At 52.3% G+C, this 25865-nt stretch overlaps 1 protein-coding gene across 2 annotated transcripts in view; it reads right to left on the bottom strand.

Moving 5' to 3' along the window:
• Positions 1-4423: 4423 nt before the first annotated feature.
• SACS (sacsin molecular chaperone) overlaps positions 4424-25865 on the bottom strand; it is a 45159-nt gene continuing 23717 nt past the window's right edge. For both annotated transcript variants that reach the window (XM_075562824.1, XM_075562825.1), the window contains one exon: positions 4424-17418. In XM_075562824.1, the coding sequence (XP_075418939.1) occupies positions 5843-17418 (11576 nt within the window). In that variant the 3' untranslated portion in view covers positions 4424-5842. The remainder of the gene's footprint in view (positions 17419-25865) is intronic.

Here is a 25865-nt window from a genome sequence, read left to right as displayed (position 1 = left end):
GTAGCAAAAGGGTCTCCGATTTCCTGAGAAAGGCTTCAGGTCTTGAACGTACACTGAGGTCGATCTGATTTTAAAACCAACCAATCAACCTACATGGGTCACAGACTTCTTGGTGTCAGTGAACATCTTACTCTCTTGAATCCTCCCAAGGACTTTTTGGGGTAGATATTGTTTTTCCCCTGACGTATTGGTTCAAAGACAGAGGCTCGTATGGGACACACAAGTTATAGGTCCTGAGATATCTATGGAAATTAAATCAAATTACTCCTTGTAAAGAGTTACATCTCAGGAAACTTCAAGGATGGTCTCTCCTGTCCTTCAGGGTCGCTGAGTCAGAATGGACTTTGCAGTGAGAAACTTACATGGGGGGTGGGGGTGGGGGGAGAAGTAGATGCTTTTAGAGACTAGCGTGGCATTCTCCTTTTCCATGTAGTTCATGGGTGATATTTAAAATTAATGACTGCTTTCTTACTATGGCATCCAATTAGAGAAGACCAGATCACTCTAAGGAGGAGTTTGGGCACTCTCTTGTTCCAAGATTTTAGCTGTGAGGCACGGTGTCTTCAATTCCGTTTAACCTAAAGGAGAATCGCCATAGACCATTAAACAACTTAGCTTGATTCTCAAAGAGAAACCTGTGGGTTTGAACTGTTGACCTCGTGATTGGCAGCCCAACTTGTAACCAACCCACTACACTGCCAGGGAATAAAAGGATTATGTGGTTTGGGTTTGTTTTAAAAGTAACGGGGCTGGGGGTGGAGGTACTAATTAGTATATGGAATTAATTTGAAAGAGCTGTTCTGGAAAGCTCTCTGCCTTCTCTCCGGTCCCACCAAGCCAAACCCACTGCCATCAAGTCGGTCCTATGGAATGTTTCTGAGACTGTAAACCTTTATGTGACCCAATAACCTCCTTTCCTCCCATGGAGCAGCTGGTGGATTTGAACCACGGACCTTACACCTTGCAGTTAGCAGCCTCACACTGAGTATTGCTGTAGATTTATGCTAGCTAGAATAAAAACTTGTGGAAAGGCTCTGTCACCCTAAACCCATTGTATAATAAAACTTGTAGTTGAAGGTTCAAGGTCATGATTTATGACCAACCACGATTACCTAATGTAGAAGGTCCTCAAAAAAAGAGGAAGACCCTCGATGAGATGGATTGACAAAGCGGCTGCAACCACGGGCTCACAGCAGCCGATTGTGAGGATGGCGCAGGACCGGACTGGGCAGTGTCTTTAAGTTAGAACTGACTTGATAAAACAGAGGGCCAGTGGAAATTGGAAGGGCCTCAACAAGATGGACTGACACATTAACTGCAATGAGGGACTCAAAGTTAGCCTCCGTTGTGAGGATGGTGCAGAACTAGGCAGTGATTTTGTGGTGCACGGGTCACTCTGGGTCAGAACCAACTAGATGGTACCTAAAAACAGCGAAGTAGATAGACCAATACTCCTTTCTATTAAGTGGATCTACACGCAGTGCTATTTTAGGGACCTAGATTGTGCACTTATTTTCCAGTTTGTGAGCCATGAGTCAAAATGATAAAGCTTAAAATCACTTAAAAAAAAAGCTTGATTTGTAGCCATATGGGCTTCCTAAGCCTCCACATCTTATCTCCCAGTCCCAGGCAGACGGCAGGTCACCCCACCCAGGCAGCTGACTCCCGGAAGCATCGACAACCAAACTTCCTGACTTCAGACAACTCAGCATCAACGAGTGAGCGAGCCCCCATCCTGGGGGCCTTCCCTCAAATCCCTTTTGGGAATTGTGACAGAGTCTCCCCCAACCACCCCACCCACCCACTCCTGAACGAGCACATGGTTCTTCTTCGGGGGCCAGAAGCAGGCCCCCCTCACACTAAGGTCACTTAGGATGGAGCTCCGTCCCCCTCGCTTCCCCAGTTGAAAACATCGCTCCTTATGTGACTTTAACAGTCTTCTCATTGTGAGGTCCACTTCCACTGTTCTGTGGTCTGTAAGCCAAATAATCACACTTCTGACATCTTGGGGGTCAGGTACTGATGTGGATGGACAGGCCACGTGTTAGGGAAGGCGCAGGGTGCTCCCCAGCTCGGCCTCGATGCCGATCCCTAGGGCCCTGGGCTTTGGATTCAGAGAAAGTGACGTGGGGCTGGTCCTGAGCCACTTGGCTGCAGGAGATCCACATCCATTTAAAACACATAATGTGCGGCTCTCCTTTTTTAAAAAAGAATCCATGGACTTTAGGCCTGTTCAGTTTAAAACTAGACCATGAACGGATAGGTTACAAGGGCCCTGGTGGCCCCTTGGGCTAGGCATTGGGCTGCTAAGGCAAGGCCAGAGGTTCAAACCCACCAGCCACTCCAAGAAAGAGGAGGCTGGTGCTCCCATAAAGCCTTGCAGCCTTGGCGGTCGAGTGTGCGTCAGACTCGACTCGACAGCAGTGGGTAAGCAAAAGGTTGGTCAGACCACTCATGCAACAGGGACAGTGGGGGAAAGGGCTAGCAATGTGGCCCTGTAACGAGTACAGCCCAGCCCCCTCGCCTGGGTCGTGATAACCCACACAGGAATTATCACCTACAATGTTGGTGTGTTCCACTCAGTGCAACCAGTTACAAACCCCACTGCGGAACTATGAGTGTGCTTGATGATAGCTTTTTAGAGGCTGCTTCCTCCAAAGGACTCCTGGTAGCCTAGTGGTTGCATGTTGGGCTGCTAACTGCCCAAGGTCCAAAGTTCGAAACCACCAGCCCCTATGAGGGAAAAAGAGGACTTCCCACCCCCGTGATGAGTGACAGCCTCAGACACCATCAGGGGTGGTTCAGCTCTCACTGTGAGCCACCGTCGACCTGACGGTGGCCAGTCTGATTTACTTCCTCCAAAGTGGGCGGCCCAGGGCTGCTTCATTGTCTGTTCTTAGTCTGGAAGCTCCGATGAGTCCTGTTCACCTTGGATGACCCTGCTGTCGGCATTCACAATACCAGTCGCATAGCTTCCAGCAACGCGGCAGCACGCAAAGCCCCCACAGCACAGCACACTGACAGTGACACCGCAAGCGCTACATACACCAAAAACAAAGAACGAGAGAGAAAAACAGCTCAAGTCCCTGCCATCAAGTGGAGGGAGGCTGACTCATAGCGACCCTGGAGGACAGGGTAGAAATGCCCCCTGGGAGTTTCCGAGGCTGTAACTTCACAGGAGTCGGCAGCCCCGACGTCCTCCCGCAGAGCAGTGGGTGCTTTTGAAAACTGCAACCTTATGGATGGGTTGCAGCTTCAAAATAATGGGAGGGGCGGGGGCAACCCAGTGTCTTTTTTAATTCAATTGCTGTTTCATTCCCCTGGTGGCAAAATTAGAAATATTTGTATTAACTGCCTAAAAATCCGAATTCTGAAACACTTCTGGGTCCAAGGGATATAGGTACAGGGCTGTTGCCTCTGTACTTCAGAAGAAAGAGAAAAGTCTAGAAAACCATGAAGCTCGCATTCATCTGGTCGACTATCATGACAGCCAGGCTAGGCTTTCGGTGTCGACTTTAACACCCAAACACGAGTGCTAAATCTTAGCTCCAAAGCTAAAAGTCTCCGAGGGCTGAAGTCCCAGGGTGTAGGTGGACACAGAGGCCTCAGGTCACAGAGAGCTCTTAGTCCTTGTCCATTTAACTTTAAAGACCTGAGTCTCGGGTATAATAAAAACCGAACCAAACCCACTGCCTGGGACTCCATAGAGCTTCTCCGTCTGTTAATCTTCTCCTTTTTTTTCTAATTAGTGCTCTGTTGTGAATTCGATGGGGGTTTATATATTAGATCGTCGTTTTTTGCATTCAACACCGTCAGACAACTAATTTATCAACCCTCCCCTTGACCGGCCCCATCCCCACCCACCCACCAACCACCCCTCATTCCCATCTCTCTTTCAGGATATTGTCTCTCCTCCCCTCCCTCACTCAAGTTGGCCCCCATCCACCCTCTGGAGGCTTTAATCTTTATGGGAACAGCCAGCCTCATCTTTCTCCCTCAGGGCGGCCGAGGGTCTCAAACTGCCAACCTGTCAGTTAGCAGCTCAATGAGTAACCCGCTGTGCCGCCAGAGTTTCCTCCCACTAGGGCTTCAAGCATGGAGTTAGACTCGGGCAAGCAACTCAGCTCTCCACCCACGTGAGAGCCGCGGCTCACGTACCCGGTTTCAAATACATAGACTTGAAAGAGTGACAGAAACACCGAACCAAATCAAGGACAGCTAAGAAACCTGGTGCAGACCTAGCGCTCCACGGCCAGCCAATCGTGAAAAGCAGGCCGACTTACAAGTCAGCAAGAGAACCCCCGAGAAAGTCACGTTCTGGTACGCATCCACACATACACACTCACCAGGTCTCATGCATGCAGGGAGCTCACAGGTGGAAGCCAACCTGAGAGCTTTTGCGGGAAACACCAGTTACAAGGGCTCTGTATGTACATCTTTAGTTTATTAAAATTATGGCACTTAATAGAACAGCAGAAATAATTACATGGCTTCACAACCAGAAGCAATACAATATTTGAGGCGCAGGCATTCCTTTTTTTTACCAACAACAGTAAAAAAGAAAGGCTTAGCATATTCCCTAAGCCCTTCGTTGCATATAATGAATACATTTAGCATCATTTACAGTCGGTACGCTTCCATGAGCTCATGGTCGGGATCTGTCTTTCTTGTGCTTTCTACAAATGGAAACGTGTTCATGAGTGTGCACAGTGCTTGAGCTTGCCAAAGAGCAGATGCCTTTCTGAATCATTCGTTCGTGGGCCAGCGGGCGAGACAGCTCAGAATCCATTCTTTTCTTAAATAAAGCAACTGGATATTTCTCACAAGTATTCTACAACTTTGTTTTGTTTTTAAAGTTAGAGAGGGGGAAGAAAGAAAGAAAAAAAAATCCCACCAAGTGCCATACTGAAAGACATTTTATTTGTTAATCTGCAGCACCGTGAAGACCTGACAGGAGTCTTCGGGATCCCCTTCAACCTGCACCACACACACAGTGACACGGGGGGGGGGGGGGGGACTCTGACTCTGGGCACGACGGACAGCGGGCGTTTCTGACCGTGGATTGGTGAGTCGACGGTGCTGACCGGCCACCACGTCGAGTCTCCCCCTGCGCAATCCCCATCAACTGGGAGACCTGTAAACGTTTGGGAAAATCAAAGACGCCAAGCGCACTGGGAGCACTCCGGAAAGTTCTATCTGCCTACTCTCAATCAAGTCATATTCAGGATTAGAATGCTGTACCTTGGTTGATTGGTTTTAAATACACCGAGTAATGAAGATGTAATGTTGCAACACATTCATGATCAGATCCAGCTGATTAAAAAAACAGTGCATCCCAAAGAGGATCCATTTTAATTTAAAAAAAAAAAAAAGCAGCAGCAGCTAAACTCCAAGGACTGAAACTCCCTCACTTGTTTAAACCTAATGATCCGTCTGTCCAGTGTCTCATTAGCTCCTCCAACAACAGCACGTGACAGACGTGACATTAACCTCCTCCTGACCCGAGACATCACACAGACAGACTGGCGTGGAAGAGACCGCAGAAGCTTTGGTTATGTAAAGTGCACGGCAATGACGCGCTGTCCTTAGCTCCCCTGGGGTCCAGCCAGCGCCCTCCCCGTCCGCGCCACCTTCTCCACAAACAACGTCTCTTCGCCTCCAGCTACGGTTTGCCTGATGCGTCAAGCCCCCCTTGCAGAGCCGTCTGCCATGCGCTTCACGGTTTCCGGCGGGAGAGGTGGCCGGCGGTGGTGGGTGAAGCTGAAGGGGACGCGGCGCGGCCCGCCTGTGCCTCCCGCTCCTGTGCAGAGAGCCCCCCCGCCCGGCTGGCTCCGGAAGCGCCTCACACCTTCTGCTGTATGAAATTCTCCAGCTTGATGATGATGCACGCGGTGCACTCCATCACCCTCATCGCCACCTCGGAGGTGAACCTGTCGTTGGGGATCTGGGGGAAGGGCAGTAAGTCCGGGTAGCGCGTCTTCAGGCTGTCCACGCCGTAGGCCTCCAGGGTGTGGACGTCGCTGGTCAGCCCCTCCAGCTGCTGGCTGTACTCCTCGATCTTCTGCGCCAGGGCGGTGGGCTTCACGTCCTTGTCGGACTTGCCCCGCACGGCGTAGTCGGCCGCAATCAGGGCCAGCTTGGTGGCAAGGTAGCACTTGAAGCAGACCCACTCGTTGGCGTTTTTGTGGAGGTCGTTTCTAGCGGCCGAAAAGTTGGCCCTGGCTTGCCTCAGCCACCTGCGGGCTTCCACGGGGTTGCCGATGGACTTGAAGGTGGGGGGCACGAAGAACCTCTGGGAGTAGGTCTGCCCGGCGGTCGGGGGCGGGCCCCTGTCTCCTCTCTGCTGCTGTCTCTCAGACTTGTGACTCGTGGCCTCCTGGTTCCAGGAGGTGTAGAACCGTTGGAAGGAGTACTTGTCCGACTGGAAGCGGGAGGCCGACGTGGAGAAGGTGCGCCGGGAGGCTCGGTCTGCGTTCTGGTCGTGAAAGGCCTGCTTCTCCAGCCTGTTGATCTCGTTCTGCAGATGCTTGAAGACCTCGTTGGCCATGTCGTGGTTCTCGGGGTTCTTGTCCGGGTGCCACTTCAGATAGAGCCGCCGGATGATCTTCTTTCTCTCGGGCTCCGGCAGCTTCCAGGCCTGCTCCACCACGGACGTCACCTCCTTGAGGATCTCCGGCAGGGAGGGAGTCTTCAGCTTCTTGGGGGAATGGTGCTTGGAAGCAGGGGCCTTGGGGGTCTCCCTGGAGGAGGAGAAGAGCGAGGGGATGCTCCGAACGCCGGGGGCCAGGAACTCCGTCGGGCTAGTCGGGGTGGACGGAGCGCTCTCCCGGCTGTGAGCATTTTCGTCCGGCCGGGAGAACTTGTACAGGTCAAGAGAGCTGACGATCTTGTACTCGCTGTAGCCGATGTCGATCTGATAGATCTTCCCCAGGAAGCTGCAGCTGTCCCCGTCCTCTCGCACCACCTCCTGGACGATGATGGCGTAGGTGTACGTGGGCTGGTAGGAGCCGTAGATGTCGCCGCCTTCCGCATCCACCAGGTAGCCCACGTACTCTCCGGGGTAGAAGACGTTCATCGGGTCCATGAGCAGGGTGTAGTGGATCTCGGCGGGAATGGGGGTGCCAGGCATGGGGAGCTCCAGCGTGGATGGCTCCGACGAGTCGTACTTCACACCTAGGCTGTCCAGTTTCTCGCTGATCCTGTAGATGTCGTTGCAGCCCAGCATGGCAATCAGATAGGAGGTGTCGGAGATGAGGTTGTCGGTGGCCGACTTGAGCGTCATGGCCAGCGCCAGGAGGAAGTTAATGTCCTTGCTGTCCGAGTGCTGGATGTAGAGCAGAATCACGGCGTTGCCGAGCCGCTTCAGGAAGGCGAAGGTCTCGCTCCTGCTGTGGGGGATGGGATTGAAGCCTTTGACGCGCAGCGTGGTTTGGAGCTTCTCGAAGCAGGAGACCTTCAGGCCTTCCCGGAGGGCCTTGCAGAGTTTGACGGCCTTCTCCTCGTTGGCCAGGAACGCGTTGTCGTTTTCGTGCTTCATGATGCGGATCAGCCCCGTGATGAACTGCTCGGACGACAGGAGCAGCTGCAGCCTCCCCTGCAGAGAGCACAGGGCGCCGAACTGGCAGACTTTGGGGGTCTCTTCGTCCAGCTGCTCTTCCAGGATGCTGCTCAGCAGGCGGGGCCTGAGCTTTTGGGGGAAGAGCATGATCAGCTTCGTGTGGAAGCCGTGGTCCTTCCCCAAGTAACACTGGCTGAGGTCCACCAGCATCTGGACACCGATGTTGCCCTGGATCCGACTCTTGTAATGCGGCGCGTCGTCAAACACCAGGATGCTGGACTTCACCAGCCGCCCGCCCTGGCTGGGCAGGTACAGGACCAGGTCCCGAGCATTCTCAAGGTCGCTTCTGACCTTGACGGAGTCGTTTTGGAGGCTCTTGAAGAGGCCGGAGACGACCCTCTTCACCGTCCGCATTTCGTTGGGATCCAATTGCTTTCCCTCGGAATTCTTGAAGATGCGGCTCAACACCTCCACGTACTGCTTGGTGGAAATGACATCTTCGGTGCCGAGGTGTTTGAACAGCTGGTGAAACGTGCCGAGCTCCAGAGGCAGCTTGTACAAATAGGGTTTGAAATCGGACTCGTTCTCCAGGTTGATCACGACCTCCTCCGGCTTCAGGAGCTTCCAGCCGTCTTCCACCATCACGAAGGTAACTCCCCGCAGCTGGAAGCGGAACTCCCTCTTGTCTGCGCTGAGAAACTCATAGATGCTCCGCAAGACCTTGGCTCTGGTCTTCACCATGTCTTCGTCCAGGGTCGTAATGTTGCACACGTTCCTGCAGTTGTTGATGACCTTGTCGAGGGGGGGGTCCGAGTTCACGTTGAGCAGGCTCAGCACTTGCTCCAGCTGCTCCTGGGGGCCGAGTTCACTGCCTTCTTGCTCTCGGATGGCCAAGGGCGTCGCCTTCTCCGGGAGGATAGGGCAGGAGGTCCACAGCAGCTGCAGCACGTCGCACTGCTTGAACTTAGGGTTGACCTGGGCCCCGTTGAACTTGATAAGGGGAAGGGTCCCGTTCACCTCTTGGTACTGCGGGTGGAAGCGAATGAACTCAGCCGGCGCCCTCTCGGGACACAGGAAGGGTACCAGGGACAGTTCTTTCAGGAAATTCCCCGAGAGCAGGTCCGTGCGCTCCTGAAATATGTGATGGAGGAGGATGTCCACTGTGTTCTGCAAGGTTTCCTTGGACCAGTTCTCCGTGTTGGCTCGCACGCTGATCTCCTTGGCAAACTGCAGCAACTGCTGCTGCGAGAGCACGTGTTTCAGGCCGATGTTTCTGAGGAACTCCACCCAGGAGGTCATGAAGGCAGCCTGGTTCTTGGGCTTCATGAGTTGCTCCAGCCTCTTGAAGAAATCCTTCGGAATGAACAGCTTTTCGGGCAGCATGACCTCAAACACCCTCACGGTTCGGTCGTAGAAATGCTTGGCCTGCCTGAGCCGCCCGTTGGCGTCGTGGATGACCAGTAGGCTTTCCAGCTTTTCAAACAGCTGCTCCTTGATCTCCGACGTTTCCTCGATGCCAGAAAGTCTGTTCTTAAGATAGATCAGGTGCTCCAGCTTTGCATCGTACGAGAGGTTCTCGATTTTGGGTAAGAGGTGCTTCAAGTACACCTCCAGGTCATCCACGGGGACGCAGCCCACCAGCGCGTAGAGCTCCCGTAGGTGGACTTTCTCCTCGAGGAAAGCGGACGACGAGGACTGCGTCCACTTCTCCACTTCGGCCGAAGGGATGCTCTTGGTCAGCACGTAGCAGGTCCCAAACTTCGCAGTGCTCATGTACCGGCCGCTGATGGATCGGTAACAGGGGAGGGACTTCAAGACTCTGATGTCGTCTTGAGACATCAGGTGGCTCAGGTGACAGTTGAAGTACATCAGAAGCGCCTCAAAGTCGTTCTCGCCCAGCTTCTCAGTGCGAAAGGTGGAGGTCTGGACCATGTAGTGCACGGCCTTCAAGATGCTGCCGGGGCTCTCGATGTTCGCCGTGTGGCCCGACAGCAGGGGGACGAAGGCGCTGTCTTTGGAGCAGATCTTGTTCAGGGCGAGCTGGATGCAGCCGGCTTTCATCAGGGCATGGAAGACTTTGTCGGTCTGGGCGTTTGGGAAGACTGCGATGTGCATCAGGCTCAGAGGGAGCAGGACGTCGCCTTCCGGGACCACGAGCTGGTTGGCGGAGACGGTGAACTTGGTGCCCGGAAGCAGCGCCCAGTCCTTCAGGGTGTCAACGACGACGTCGAAGGCGGGCTGCGCTTCCTCCTGGTCGTCTTTCCCGCTGACCGACTCGCTGATGAAGTGCCAGGCGTTCTTGAGCCAGGCCTCGCTGGCGAAGTTGTCCTTCCAGCGCGTGCAGCTTTTGGTCTTGTATTCCCGGGGCAGCACCGAGGGCAGCAGGTCGGCGAAGCTGGACATGTCGAACACTTTGGCGACGCGGCAGCTCAGCAGGATGTGACTGTACTTCAGATACAACGTGTTCATGAACTGGTCTTTGCGGGACGGGATCAGCTCGTGGTAGGTGGTGAGGAACTTGGGGCGCTTGGCGTCGAAAGTCTGCAGGACGCTGTCCAGGGTGATGAGGAGGGGCAGCCCCTCCACCTCAATCTCACTCTCTTCTGCGTCCTTGAAGCAGTAGTCAACCAGGAGCTTCAGGCTGTGGAAGAGCTTCAGGTTGGTCTGCTGCAGGCGGCAGGGCAGCTTCCCGATGTGGCAGGTGGTGTCGGCAGAGGAGAAGGTCATCAGGAAGGCCCGGACGTCGGCCGGGGTGACGTAGCTCACGGGGATGTCCGCGTCGACGAGGCAGTGGTAGAGGTTGGCCGTCTCGTCGCAGTTGTAAACCAGGTTGAAGCCAATCTCCAGCAGGAGATGCTTGAGCCGGTAGACGTTCTCCGCCACCGTCTTGCGGGTGGTGATGTTGTAGTCCGCGTTCTTCAGGTGCTGCAGCTCGTCCTGGAGCAGGTTGTCGAAGAAGGGCCGTGTCTTGTGGGCGGTGGCCATGTTGATCCAGGTGATGATGACGGCCGAGTGCAGGTCGGCGCCGTCGATGTTCGGGGCCCGCACCACGGGCAGGAGGCGCTTCATGTCTTCGTGGATGCAGCTGTACAGGGCTTTCACCAGGCAGTAGAGGTCGGGCTGCAGGTCCAGCCGGTTGACGGGGAAGAAGGACAGGAACTTCTTCAAGGTGTCCTTGACCACGTGAATGGGCGTGTTCTGCAGGACCGACATGGTGGGGTCGGGGCCCGGGAAGTAGCGCCTCTTTAACTGGGTGAGCAGCTCCACATAAGCCGGCGCGATCACGGCCGTCATCAGGCTGCTGTTCCAGTCGCTGCGGACGCCCACCCCGTTGTCGTCCCGCCACAGGTTCCTCCGCGCCGAGTCCAGCGCGAAGTGGCCGTTCACGTGGAAGGGCAGCCCCGTCTCCAGGGCGAGGGGCAGGAAGCAGAAGGCCCGGTGGGGCTTCTTGTAGTTGTGGGTGATGCAGGCGGCTACTCCGCCCCGAGGGAAAAGGGTGATATCTTGGTTCTTGTGGGCCGACACGACGCTCTTGGACACCTTGTCCATGCTGGAGAAGCCGGACCGGTTGCAGACCAGCCAGGTGGTGAGGTTCCCCTCCGAGTCCTCCGTGTCCAGGCTGTAGGTGATCTGCTGGACGGGGATGTCTCGGAGCTGCCTCTTCTTGGCCACGCTGTCCATGACCGAGGCGTGGAACTGCTTCCTCTTCAGCCGGTCCCCATCGGTGATCCGGCCCTTCACCGAGTACAGCACGCGGAGGGCGCCGCTCGCCTTGTCGATCTCGCAGATGGAAATCTTCTCCATGTGGTTCAGAAACATGAGGAGCTCCGCCCCGTCCGAGCGCAGCTTGTCCAGGAGATTCTGGACCATGCGGTCCGAGGACGGGACAGAGGAGATCTCCGAGACCTTGGCCATGTCCGCGTTGCGGAGGGGGAACCGGAACATGGTGCAGTTGTCCAGCTGGAAGTGGCCCCCCAGGTAGAGGTCCAGGACGTCGGAGAACTGCGTCCGGAAGTCCTCGTCCAGGTCCCGGAACATGCGCCCGGGGCTGACGGATGTGGCTCCCGGGGCGTAGCGGGCGTGGGGGTCGAAGATGCACAGGATGTCGTTGCCGGAGATGAAGGAGGGGCAGTCGGTGAGGTGGTACACGGAGTTGAAGCCGATCCCGTACTGGCCCGTCTTGCCCGGGTTGCCCTCCTTGGTGCCCTTGCCCAGGTTCTGGATGCCGCGGACGTCGTCCTCCGTGAAGGGCTGGTTGTTGTACACACACAGGGCGGGCCCCTGCAGCGGCGCCCACTTGTCGTCGAAGATCCGGTCCACGGGGTGCTGCCGCGGGTCGAAGACGAAGCAGACCTCGGTGGCCTTGGCGTCGTCGGCGTTCTGCAGCAGCTCCTTCAGCATCTCCTTCTCGGACGGGTAGGCGTTCAGGATGCTCTTGATCCTGCTCGTCAGCTTCTCCTTCTGCCCAAACTCGGTGCCCGGGGCGGTGAAGCACACATTGGAGGCGTACCTCTCCAGGGCTTTGTGGCGCTTCGGGACAGCCCCCAGCTTGACGGCCACCTCGCGGGGTATGTCCGCGTGGCAGTACTTGACGCTGGAGTCCTTCACGTCGATCCACGGGCAGTCATTGTAGCACAGCGCCCTGGCGGGGAGGAGGGCCAGGTTGGTGTCCGGCAGTAAGAGCTTGCCGTACTTCTTCTCGCAGAACTCGGGCTTCTTCTCCCTGATGAGGCCCCACACCCCTTCGCTGACGATGCGCCGACAGAGCTGGAACTTCTCCTCGGTGATGGGCTTGTCGCCCCTCTCCTGGTCCACGGCCTCCAGGACCCGGGCGAAATCCTCCACGGTGAACGACGGGCGCACCCCCACGCCCTCAAACAGCTCGCGGAAGTTGTTTCTGTACTTGTTGGGCAGCTGGTGGAGGTAGGGCGCTGCCTCGAAGTTCAGGTGGAAGGCGACCTTGTCGGGGGTCACGTAGGCGCTCTCGACCAGAATGAAGGCGCGTGGCTTCAGCGTGTCCACGATCGACGACCTCACGGCGTCGCTCTGCGCCAGGGCCTCGTGCACGTACTTGTAGCAGGCGTTGGTGATATTCTCCTGGTAGAGGGTGATGCCGTCCTCCACCGACTTGGCCACTTCTTTCAACTGGTCGATGACCAGCTCCACGGTGGGCTTCTTCAGCAAGCCCAGGAACTCTTTGACGGCCAGGGACATCGAGCCACAGCCCCGGAAGGCCGGGGAGTTCTCATTGAGGATCGGCTGCAGGAGACACACCACATCCTGGTGCTCGGCCGTGTAGAGCTCGGTGGCGGCGAACATGGTTTCAGGCTTGAAGCGGTTGCCTCGCCACTCGAGGGAGAAGCCGGCGGGCTTGCTAAGAAAGGGCAGGAAGGGGATGGTTTGGTACCGCGCAGCGAAGTCCTTGGCTCGGGGGTCCCTGATTTTGAGCTTCTCGTCAATTAGGCTGAGCAGGATGCTGCTCCGCAGGCAGGCCGCCGCGTGGTCGCTTTTGTTGATGGTGGCGACCGACTCCGCTCGCTCCAGCATGTCGTCCCACAGGATGTCGTCCTTCGCCATCCCCAGCTGGACCAGCTTGATCAAAATGATGGGGTTCAGGTAATCCTGCGTGGAGCCGTAAGGGAACCGCCCGTCCTTGGTGTCAAACAGCTTGGCCACCCGCCCCTCTGGGTGGATCAGCCTGGAGGGCAAGACCAGGGGGTGGCCCTCCAGCGAGCAGGGGATGCAGGGCGTGACCCGCAAGATCCCCGAGAACTCGTCGATTTTCTCGTTCAGGACAAAGTTCATTAAGGGATCGCGAAAGCGGGCCTCGATCTCTCGGATGTTTGGGAAAAACACTTCAGAGAAGAACTGCTTCTCGGAAAAGGTGTTCTCCAGGAGTATCTGCCTGCAGCCCGCCGCCTCGAAACCCCGCTTGACGGCCGCAGGGAGCTCAACAGCACAGAGGTTTTTAGAGCCGGTCTTCTTGAGGTATTTCAAAAATATCCTGAAGGCTGCGGGGCCCACGTCCTTTCTCTGGAGTATCGCGTCGTCCAGGAACCTGGCATTCTTCATGGAGACCCACGTCGAGCCGTCCGAGAAGACCCGGGTCAGCTCCTTGCCTTTGCCATGGGCGATGTCTTCATAGAAGCCGTGGCAGAGGACGGAGAAGTCGTCGTGCACCAGCTCGGGGTCGGGCCACACCATGTGGTACGTGTAGTCCACCAGCTCCCCGGCCACGGCCAGGTCCCGCAGGATGCTGAGAGCCTCCAGATAGGCTCTCACCACCACGTGCCTCATGAAGGTGGCGTTCCACCGCCCCTTTGTGTCCGTCTTCCAGATCTCCTTCCGATTGGAGGTCACCGCAAAGCACCCGTTGATGTGGACGGGCAGGCCGGTTTTTATGCGCAGAGGTAGATAGCAGAAGACTTCGCCCACGTGCGGCTTCACCAGCCACTTCTGGTCCTGCGCTTCGGAGAGCAGCACGCCCACGGAACCACAGGGAACGAGCCCCAGCCTCCTTCCGCTTTCGCTCAGGGAGAACTTGAGCGCGTCCCCGGTGTCCATGCAAGAGCACAGGAGCCACGTGGTGGACTCCACGGTCTTCTGCGGCAGCTCGTCTGACGCCGGTGGCTTCTTGGCCTGGCCGGCTCTCGCCATCTCGAAGATGGTGGCAGGGTCCTCGTCCGAGCCCCGGAAGAGGGGTGAGTGCAAATCGGCGATCCTCCTGAACACATGGTGGAACTCCTCCACGGTGATCTGGAGGATGCAGGCCGCCTTGGGCGCGTCGGCGGCGGCGGGGAGCTTTTTGCTGCTGCCGTTGCAAGTCTTCATCAGCTTGGCGGCTTCCTTGAGAACGCTGACGGCGGGCGCCGGCAGGGCTTTGGAGGCGCAGTGCTGCTTTTTGATGATGATGGTATCCTGGGCCAAGTTGGGATTGGTCTCCTCGATCTTCAAGTATTTCAAGTGCATGGAGTGCACGCTCTGCGTGAAGAGGATCAGCCTGTGCCCGCAGAGGCTGAACTCGTCCACGAGCGAGTAAATGTCCGCCGTGTTGTAGCACGTGCCGCTGACTTCGCTCACCTTGGCTTCCTGCTGCGTCCGGAAGGAAAGCCGGAAGAGGGTCCCCTTGTAGCTGTAGGGTGCCTCCACCGTCAGCGGCAGCTGGCAGCCAAACACATCAATGAAGGGCTTGAACTGGTTGGGAAACTTGCGCAAGCGTTTCTGTTGCTTACTCCAGTTGATCTTGATGCCGGGGTTAGATTTGTCTTTAATGTGCTTGCTGATGTGGTTGATGTTGGGATCGAACATGATCATGAATTCCCGGCTCATGATGATGGGAATATCGGTGATGTGGTACACGGAATTGAAGCCCAGGCCGAATTTCCCGACCTTGTCCACCTCCCCTCTCTTTAAGGACTCCCCCAGCCTGGTGATATTCAGGAAATCCGAGTCGGAGAACTCGGAATTGTTGAAGGACCAGAGAGCGGGGCCGTGGCAGGCTGCCATGCCAGGATCCAGGAGGTTCTCCCGTATGTCCATGTTCCTCCTCAGGTCAATCATGAAGCTGCACTCGCTGGCATTGGCATCGTCGGCATTCTGCAGGAGCTCCTTGAAGATGTCGGACACGGAAGGGTATTCCTCCAGGATGTTTTTTATCCGGACCGTGAGCGGCTCTCGCTGCCCCGACTGCTCGAAGCCCATGTTCTCGGGATTGATGAGTCTTGTGCTGAGGCAGGGGACCTTCAGCCACTCGGCGGTCTTCATGGGTATGTCCTCGTGCACCAGAATGATGGGCTCCACCGCGTCTTCCAGCAGGTCGTTGAGGTCGTCGACTTTGATGTCGCAGTAGCAGCACTCGTGAATGGGCTTCATGACGAGCTTGGAAGGGCTTTTGCTGTGGTGTATGGGGACCGGCGTGTTGGGGCTGGCTGGGATCTGACTGCTGTACAGCCATCTGATGATGTTCAGCATGAGGTGGAGGTGCTGCTTGCTCTCCTGTTCGCCGAGCTCTTCGTCGCTCTTGCGATAGACCTTCTGGATGACCATGGAAATGTGGTCGGACGTCAGCTCCTCGATAGACCCACAGGCTTTGAACAGCTGGTGGAACTTGGCCATGGTTTTAGGCACGCTGTGCAGATAAGGCTGGAGGTCCAGGTCGTGGATGGGTTGTATCACGGCTTGGGCAAGGGGGCAAAACTTCTTACCGGTCCAGACCCAAGGAAACGTTAAGGCCCGAAAGGAATCTTTGCCTTCGTCGAGATGCTCGTGCATGAACCCGTAAATTTCGAGCAAGATGTGCTGGAACTGGTAGTAGTCTTCATCGCTGAAGGTCTTCGACGTGTACCAATCCACGACGACTTTGAAGTGTTTTAAGACAGCCTGGATGCTGGGTTTTGTGAAAATGCCTAGTGCTTCTTCCAAGTCCCCGTGGACACTCTCAACGAGGGGGACCGATGAGCCGACCAGAATGGCGTGAGCGGCATCGCACATGTCTGGCGGTGCGCAGAGGTCGCAGAGGTCGCCCCTCCAGACTAATGACCCTGGATAATTTGGAGGCCGGTCCTTGCAGGCCGGCACCCACTTTAGTTTCTTCAGGGTCATCTTCCCTTCCGACGACTGCAGCAAGGCGTGGTTCTTATGTAAAACCAGCAGGAGAGTCTTGGCTTTCTTTAAGAGAGCCTCCTGATTCGGACAAGAACTGGCCTGCAGGGCTGCGATCCTCTCCGCCACTTGCACCATGTCTTGCTCTTTGAGGCCGGCTTCGTTTTTTAAGCCGATCTGTCTTAGAGAATGAAGCACGTCCGGTGAGGTAAAACCTGAAGGCGGGAAATGGGTTTCTTCTTCGCTATAAAAGAGGTCCTGCAGTACTTCTAGATCAGGGTCGAAGAGTTCACTGGCAGCCACCATCCGCTCCTGAGGACTCTGCATGAATTTCAAGGGCACCAACCACTGGATCACATTTGCATTCTCCTTCTTAAGGGAGGACAGATTCTCAAGGACCCATAACATCAGCTGCTTTAGCTCTTCGGGTGGATAAAAGGCATTGTCGATGTCTTTCAAAACCAGCTTTAAGCAGCTCGTGGTCCTCAGCTTCTCTGTTTTCAGCATGTTTGCCAAGCGAATCGTGGCCCCGTCGCTGCCGTCGATTATGGAGAGAGAAAGGCGTAGGTTGGGCGGGAGCTTGGCAGTATGGTGCAAGACTTTGCAGCCTTTCAATTTGGCGTAAGAGGACACGCCCTGGCCAGACGAGTGGTTCACCCTCTGGAATATAGGTAATTCCTGGATTATCCTTTTCTCCTTCTCACTGACATCCGTTAAACTCGCGAAGAACTTCCTCAGGGCATCTTTGTGCGTTGGAAGTAGCGAAGCAATCTGGTTGCACAGCTTGGGCGTGGGCATCTTCTCCATGATCTGCAACACAGCACTGGGCAGTGGAGAATGCACGTACTTCTTAATCAGCGGATGCTGGATGGCGGCCTCCAGTCGTTGAAGGACGATCCCTCCGAGCTTCTGAACAATGTCGGCTAAAAGGTCTGGAAGCTGTGCTTCCGCATCATCATCCAAAATAACAAATGATGGGATCCTGAGTCGGATGAGGTCCACACACGCCTGGCCTTCTTCGAGAGCCGTTCTGGGGATCAGTGGCATCTCTTCAAATAGAGACAAGTCCTCTGGAAAGTGAATGTAGAGGGTCTTCCAGACCATCTGGAGCCACGCAGCAGGGGGGTGATGTCTGTCCTCACTGAAGGGGTGCCATTGAACGAGCAGGTCTCGGCCCGGCCAGAGGGTATTCATCACTTCTTTGAGAAGCCGTGCAAATCGTTCCGGGTTTAGAAGCTGCAGCTGAGTACAGGGCCTTCCTGCAAATCACACACAGAAAGGTGATGATTGCAAAGGACTCGCCGGAGGCGTTCAAACGCCTATTCTCAGAGATCCCATAGGACAGGGGGGGCAAGCATACTGCATTTTTTAAAATGCACAAATGTGGCATGAAAAGGCTAAAAGATTTTTAAATAATGGTGATAGAGAATCCATACATCAATCCCTTTGTAGAGACAAGGGAGGAGGAATCCCTCCTTGAAAGTGCTCATTTAAAAATCAGCGTTTGAAATACACATTTAAATGTGTTTTTTAAAAATATCATAGAATACTCTGCAGGCGAATCAACATAACTACAAGTTACTTGATATATAGTCAACTTGGCCTCAAATAAGAGCACTGAAGAAAAAGCAGATTGGGCTGATACACACACCTCGGTGTTTCGGGGTGGGTGCTTTATAAGCACACGCAGAGAGAATGGCTTTTGATCGGATTGTGTCATCTCGTGACATCCTGGAAGTCGTGTGGAGCCCAGTGCAAAGAGACGGGCTCTGGTGTCAGAGGGCAGAGCATTGTAGTCTAAGACTCAGACCTTCTGACCTTGAGACAAGGAGTTTCCTATGAGTTTTCTTTCTACCATTAACGAGATATGTCATTGACATATAATGTAATCCTTCTGAACTTGATTTCTCTCGTACGGAAAAAGAGCAGTGGGAAGTCTATAAACTGCTCCTTGTCTCCGCTGCCAGGGAGCTGATTCCCACTCATAACAACCCGGTAGGACCGAGCAGAACTGCCCCATAGGGTTTCACAGGCTGGAATCCTTTACAGAAGCAGACAGCCTCATCTTTCTCCCACAGAACAGCTGGTGGGTTTGAACAGCCAACCTTCAGGTTAGCAGCCTAAAGCTTAACCCGTCGCGCCATGAGGGCTCCTTAGATATACCCTAAATGTGTACCATAGCTGCAGTCTTCCTAGAGGAGCATTTACCTGGTATTAAACACAGCTATTAAGACGTACTTCAAACCCTCCCACCCACCCCAACCCCCACTTCCTTCAGAAAGAAGCAGGTGGGAATTGTGACAAAGGCAGATGGTGACCCCTCAACAGAACCGCTCTCCCTCTGTGGGTTTCATAAACTGGGGAGACTCGTCAGAGTTTTTTGGATACATGTTTTTTTGCTGATTTTTGAAGCCATTGGTCTAGCATGAAAGGTTTATTTCTAAGTGCACTGTGTTTCTACCATGCAGGAAGAAACAAATGAAACTAGCTATAGGTATGTATTTGTCCCTGTAGGTAAATAAAAAAGAATCTCGAGCTAAATCCCGTCTTGTGGGAAACTAACATTCCATTTTTTCCTTAGGTGCATATAATTCCTAAACCTTTAAAAGGTAACTTTAAAAAAAGTTATAAAATGGGGCACCTCTGGCCCTATAAAATTATATATATATAAAACCAAGTGGGACACCTTTATAGCAGAGAATGGCACATCAGAAAGGTAAGTTTACTTTGCATTAAGAAACCTCTCTTTCATGCTACAATAAGACAATTATCACATTTAAATCTGCTGAAATAGGGGTGGGGCAGACACACCCTGCAATTCAGTCAGCATGCAACCAAATATGTTCATAGGTTGTTCACCTATGGTAAGGTAAATCAAAAGCCTAGACCACACCCACTGAGTTGATTCCAACTCATAGTTGGAAATCCTACAGGGCAGAATGGGGCTACCCCCTGAGGTTTCCAAGGCCATACACTTTAGAAAAGCAAGTACCCCCCCCCCTCATTTTCCAGCAGAACCCGGGAGGGTTTGAACTGCTGACCTTCTAGTTGCCGGCTAAGCTCCTGGCCACTGTGCTACCAGGACTCCGCTAGGGCAAGCCAACTAGTAAAGTTTAAGAAATTACAAAACCTTGCCAGCAGTCTGACTCAGATAGCCTTCTTAATCTACAAATTGCATTAAAATGTAAGTTCTAAAATTCCATTTTAACAACACAGCTCTTTAGAAATGCTCATAGAACCAAATTAACTACCACAGGATATCTAAGTCATAGTGCTGAGGATGGAAAAGAGGTTAGATGTTCAAGTCACAACGCTCCGGAAATCTATCATGGAATACATACCGCACTTTGATGGACATTAAGGATGGACACATGACATGCATGTTCAGAAATATCTTAACCAATCTTCCTGTATTGAACTTGGTCATTTACAAAATACATACCTACTTTCAGGAGACAATTGCCTGATGTTAAGGTTTAGACACAATCCCAGTGAAGCACACACACAGACACACACACACACACACACACTTAGCATGCAGCAGACCCGGCAGTCATGCTCAAAAGAGGAAACAAGATTGAAACATAAAGGAGAGAGAAAATGCAGGAGGACATTATTCTAAGCTGATGCGTCGCTTGAATTTGAAGTCCTGGTTTCTGGTTTGTTTTGTATTTAAGTCCTTCCGTTTTTACCTAAAATGTACACATTAACTAAAAAAAGAGAGGTCTTCATCCGTAAGCCAGAAAGCCACTGAAGGGGCACCGCAGCTCCAGCAGGCCAGGAGAATGATTTTAGGGCACTTCAATACATGACTTTGTGGATTTGTGACCCAGCCTTTCAGAAGTATCAACACTGCAGTGCTGTCGTACTGAACTTGCTCCTTGAGAGAGCTGCTATCTAGAATGGATGCTACTCAACTATTATCATTAAAGTTAGAAAGAGCTCCCGCCCATCCCTCCGTGATGGAAACAGTAAGCTCAGAGGTGATTCCCTATTCCAAGCTGCAGTGCGGGTTCTGTATGAAGCTCAAGGAAGGACAGAAACGGGACTAGAGTCCGAGTTTAGCTGTGTGAAATCGGACGGCACCAAGCCCGATGGCCACCTGTGTGGTTGAAGTAGGTGGGAGTTTGTTCCCTCTCCTGGGCCTGACTCCTGACCCGGTGGCTGCCGTGATGGTGTGAGGCTGGGAGTGAGCTCCGTCTGGCCTTTTCCACTTCTTTTGCACGGGGAAAGGGACCATGGCAGTGCTGGTGGCTGGTGAGTCCTAAGCACACCCATGGTTTGGAGCAACATAAATCTTTGTAGCTAAAAGGAAAACACCCGTGCAACTCCGGGGAGGTCCCCTATAAGTCGGCTGACTTATGGTAAATCACATGGGGGTGGGGAGGTGCCGAAGAGGAAGAGAGGCCTTTGGAGGGGCAGCGCACAGGCTCTCCACACAACGGCAGCCCCGGAGACCGGATGTCTTCCAGGCAGCAGAGCTGGCGGCCGATGCTCACTGCCCACGGTGCATCTTGAGCAGGAGCCTCCGTCCGAGTCATTGAGAGAAATCACAGAGGGGACTCAGACCCTCCCTTGATCAGGTCAAGTTGAGGCCGCCTACTTAAATCTTTAATTGCACCTTACTAAAAGATGGAGGATGGGTGGGTGGGGGGGTGTCACAAAGCTCACTGGAAAATTGAAAGATCATGGAATTTTTCCATGTCCTTTTTGAAGCCCCTCAACCCACCCCCACCCCACATATTACACATTTAAATGCTTACCTAACGTATATGAGGCTGGCTTCAAAGAGTCTGTGGGAAATGCCATGATCTTTTCATGCTACATTTGAGAACATTCCTGACACCCTGCATGGTAGGCCGCTTTCAATGAACGCTCGGCAACAGCGTTGTGTAAGAGGGCACCCTAAGGGCTGGGCGGGTATAACCTGCTCAAAAGAGTTGCTTGACTCCAGAAAGAATCGTCACCATGAAACATTTTCGCTAAGAAGAAAGTTCACCAGTCCAAGTGACACTAGAAGTGGGAAAAGTAATTCCCTCAATCAAATATTTCTATTTAAAAAAAATAAGATGGCAGTTGGCCCAATGACAAAACAGGCCTTATAAGAGCCACCTTTGCACTGGCTCATGGGCATGAGCTGGCGTTCCCTGACCCCGGCAGCCACGTCAGTACACTAAGCCAGACTCCAGAGCTGTTGCTACCCAGAGGTCCCAGATCCCAGAGAGGTCTCCCCTGGAGCTTCATGAAGTCTGACTGTAAGTGTATCTTCTAGTAGAGGGGCATCCGTCCATATGATACTTTCCCACCAGATACCACAGCTCACAATACCAACTAAAGTCTAATGGTTCCACTGGAGATAAAATGTTCTGTGAAATGAATGCTTCCAAGTCCTGTACGCATGGTTTTATGGCAAGAATTTCTCATAATGTCTACCTCAGTAGAGTTTCCTCTCTCCTTTAAGAGTTAATGGGGGGGGATGTTGACATAATTTCTAGCTACTGAGTAAACAGAAGGGAAAAGAAAAAGACAAACAACAGGATTCAAAAAACCAAATACACAAGAACACCAGGCTTCACATGAACACCGCATTGTCCTACCTGCGTATCCCCAGAGGAGCTGCGGTGCTAGAACGCAATGAAATACATTCTTAGAAAAGGCCAGATCGCCAACGTTCCCACGTGGTGGCTGCGGGATTGTTTTACACCTTAAAATAATGCTGTCTTTAGACTCCGTGTCATCTTCGCATACCATTTTGTAAAAGGCAAGCGATAAACATAACTTCAAATAGAGCAGAATACACATTTGTGATTTAACGATGTGTTCCGTTACATGGCCACCTAAAAACCATCTAAGGAGAGTGCTCTCCGTGAAAGAAAACACAGGAGTCTGTATGACATTTATTACATTTCTCCTGCAAACATAATGTCACTTAAGAAGCTACCGCTGGGCTACAGCATAATTTGGATACGCTACCTCAACTATAATAGTCAGCAATAAGACAGTTCCAAGCAAAGGGAAGAGGAAATTCTTAAAGTCACTGCAAAATGAATTCTGACTTCATCAGAATGGGAGAGGTTAACGTATATTTCCCTTCATTACTTTGGCCACCACCAACCTTTATATACTACCAAGATTGTGTCGCTGAACTTTACCCCTTCCTCAGCTCAAAGTCAGTCGGTCATTGGACCAAAGGGAACAGATACCTCTCTGCCCGGTGTTTGATAATTAGGTTCATTACACTACACTTAGCACTTAGCGTCTCAGACAGACACCACGGACGTAACCACAAGAACTTCATTTCGTCCAGTCTTAACAACTCCAAGTCACCGTGGGGACCGTCATCCTGTCATGTCAGTCCATCCGTGTTTTCTGAGTGTGAAAAAGAGAGAAAGGAACAGAATCGAGGTGGCCCCCGATCTTCTGGGTCTTCCAGTACTATGGGAAGGCAGATGGTAAAGAACTTATCACGTGTAGAGTTACAAGTGTGTAAGTGCTGTAACTCTACTCAGTGCTGGAGATATAGTGGGTTAGGCTTTAGGCTGATAACCCCCAAGGTTAGCAGTTCAAAACCACCAGCAATTCCACGGGAGAAAGATGAGACTTTCTACTCCCATAGAGTTTCAGTCTCAGAAATGCACCGGACAGAGGCAATTCTACCCTGGCCTATGGGGTCTCTATGACCAGAATTAGCTTGATGGCAGTGAGTTAGGTTTGGTGTACTGGTGGCTCAGGGGATTAGTGTCGGGCTACTAACTGAAAGACTGGTTGTTCAGACCCACCAGCCACTCCGCGGGAGGGTGAAGATGAGGCAAGCTGCTAACGTAGAGGCTTCCAGTCTGAGCACCTGCGGGGCAGTTCCACGCTGCCCGGTAAGGCCCCCGGGAGTCGGAATGAGTGGATGGGCACACAGCAGCCTCAGCAGGGGACAGAGACATGAGAGCTAATCACTCGAAGCTGGACACTGAGGGGGACAGAGAAGACAAGCTGAGCAGCCAAGTGGGGAACAGGGTCTTCCTCAGCAGGGTCCTTCAGAGGGAGAAACAGATCTGGGGAAGGGACGAGGGCAAACAGCTGGGAAATGTTGACTTTGGGATGGCTATGACACCAAGTGGAAGCCGTTAACAAGGGCCACCATCTCATCCCCACTAATGATATGCCAGATATGTGCATAAATTATTTAGAAGTGTGGACGTATCCCTGAAACTTCACAGCAAAGCCTATGCTATGAGTAGCGTATTACAAGAAGCTTTCTAATAACTAGCCCCACTGCAATAACTTAACTGGAGATCAAGGGCAACTAGCAGATTGTGATAGCCTGAAACCCTCCCCTGCTCCCCTATTCTCGCTTAACTTTGCAGTAGAGAGCCGAGGCTGTGTTGTATGTGCGTGCATCTTGGGCGGCTCACGTATACCCTCCTGGAGGAGGAATCGTGCTGTGTTACATTTCAAACTGAGCAGGAGGAAGTTCAAGTATTGGTTCAGAGTCTCGGAATCCATACAAGTGTGAGCCCAGGATGGATTGAGCACAAAATTCAGGGCTCAGGCCACTCCATTTCAGGGCACTGGCGTAGTAATTAAAGAGGTGGAGGTCATGATCATGTGAATGAAAGTCAGGACAGAGGAGTGGAAGTCAGGAGTCACAGAGATGGGGTGCTTTGTGAAGAACCAGCTATAAGCTAACCTTCCTTAAGGGGCAGGTGAATTGAGACCAAAACCAAGGAGAGCCACAGCTGGTGAGTTACTTTCAACTCGAAGCGGCCTCATGGGGTCCTGCGGCTGTCACTGCCACAGCCTTTCTCTTGCGGAGCCAGTAGTGGGTTCAAACCAGAGACCCCGTTGGTCAGCAGTCAAGTACTTAACCGTTGTGCCACCAGGGCTCTGAGACAATAGAATGCAGAAACAGAAATCAAAGTCACGTTGCTTCCCCCCAAAGTGAGAGTGAAACCCACTTACTTGTTCATGACAAAAAGACTGTTAAACATTAAAAAGGCAGGGTGCAGGGTAGCAATGATGAACCATATAACTTTCCTCTAGTTCTTAAATGCTTCCTCCCCCCTACTGACATGATCCCAATTCTACCTTACAAGTCTGGCTAGACCAGAGGAGGTACATTGGTACAGATAGGAACTGGAAACACAGGGAATCCAGGACAGATGACCCATTCAGGACCAGTGGTGAGAGTGGCGATGCCTGGAGGGTGAAGGGAATGTAATTTGGGGTAGAAAGGGGGAACCGATTACAAGAATATACGTATAGCTTCCTCCCTGGGTGATGGACAGCAGCAAAGAGGGCAAGGGGAGACGTTGGACAGTGTAACATATGACAAAATAATAATAATTTATGAATTATGAAGGGTTCATGAGGTAGGGGGGAGTGAGGAGGAAGGGGAAAATGAGCAGCTGATATTAAGGGCTCAAGTAGAAGGCAAATGTTTTGAGAATGACGATGGCAACAATGTACATATGTGCTTGACACATGGATGGATGTATGGATTGTGAGAAGAATTGTACAAGCCCCCAATAAATGATTTTTTTAAAAACTAGATCAATTGATGTATGGATTATTATAAGAGCTGTAAAAGCCCCCAATAAAATGATTTATTTTTTAATAAAAAAACATTAAAAAGGCAAGTAGTCATTTAATATTTAGCTAAAGGGTTTTAAGGCAACATATGTATATAGGATAAAATTATCAAAGAATTGCTTTTGCTTTTTCAGCTTGGTTACAGGGGTGTGTTCAAACTGTAAAATCTCAGTGAACCTACATTGATGATATGTATGCCACCTTTTCCTGTTTGCATGGCATACTTCAGCATGAAGCTTTAAGACAAGAAGATAATAAACCATTCACTCACTGCCATCGCGTTGATTCTGACTCATTAAAAAAAAGTCACAGGAGGTTGGAGCACAGAACAGTGGTGTTAGAGGAACCAGCCTTCATAGACTCCTCAAAAGATGACACTTCCCAAATGAGTCCCCTTGTCGTGTGGAAGAACAAATCTCCCAGCTACTTTCTCATGGTCCCACACTCCTTACAGGGAGCAGTATTCGCCTACTCTTTTTTTATTACTAAAACATCATTTTATTGGGGGCTCTTATAACAATACACACATCCGTTCTATCAAGCATATTTGTACATATGTGGCCCTCATCATTTTCTAAACATTTACTTTCTATTTGAGCCCTGGGTATCGTCTTCTCTTTTTCCCTTTCCTCCCCGCCCTTCCACCCTTGGGACCCCTTGATAAAGTATAAATTATTATTATTTTCATATCTTGCACTGTCTCCCTTCACCCACATTTCTGTTGTGCCTACTCCTTTTAACTCCACCCTCAATTTACCTCCCCAATCCAATTCCTTTTGCTTGCATTTAAACTACCGTATATACTCGAGTATAAGCCAACCCAAATAACAATCGAGACACCTAATTGTACTACAAAAACTGCATTAAAAATGTGCTGAAACGCATGGCTTATACTCGAGTATATACAGTAATAAAGAATATATACAAACATAGCAATTTTCCCTGGCAACCTTTGAGAAGCACAAACAGCCAGGCCCCTGACTTATGACCCGTTTGAGACATGATGAACTGCACTTGGACTGGTCTGCTCTCGGCTGTGTTTGTACACTTTGTCTATAGTAGTAGCTATTCCTCATAGACTGTTGCGGTGTGTGCTGATGCTAGTCTCTGGGGTTCACATGCA

This window comes from Tenrec ecaudatus, chromosome 11 (genome assembly GCF_050624435.1).
Source record: "Tenrec ecaudatus isolate mTenEca1 chromosome 11, mTenEca1.hap1, whole genome shotgun sequence".
NCBI classification, from domain to species: domain Eukaryota; kingdom Metazoa; phylum Chordata; class Mammalia; order Afrosoricida; family Tenrecidae; genus Tenrec; species Tenrec ecaudatus.
The sequence above is the reverse complement of the archived record's forward strand: the minus strand, read 5'-3'. Positions and strand labels throughout refer to the sequence as shown.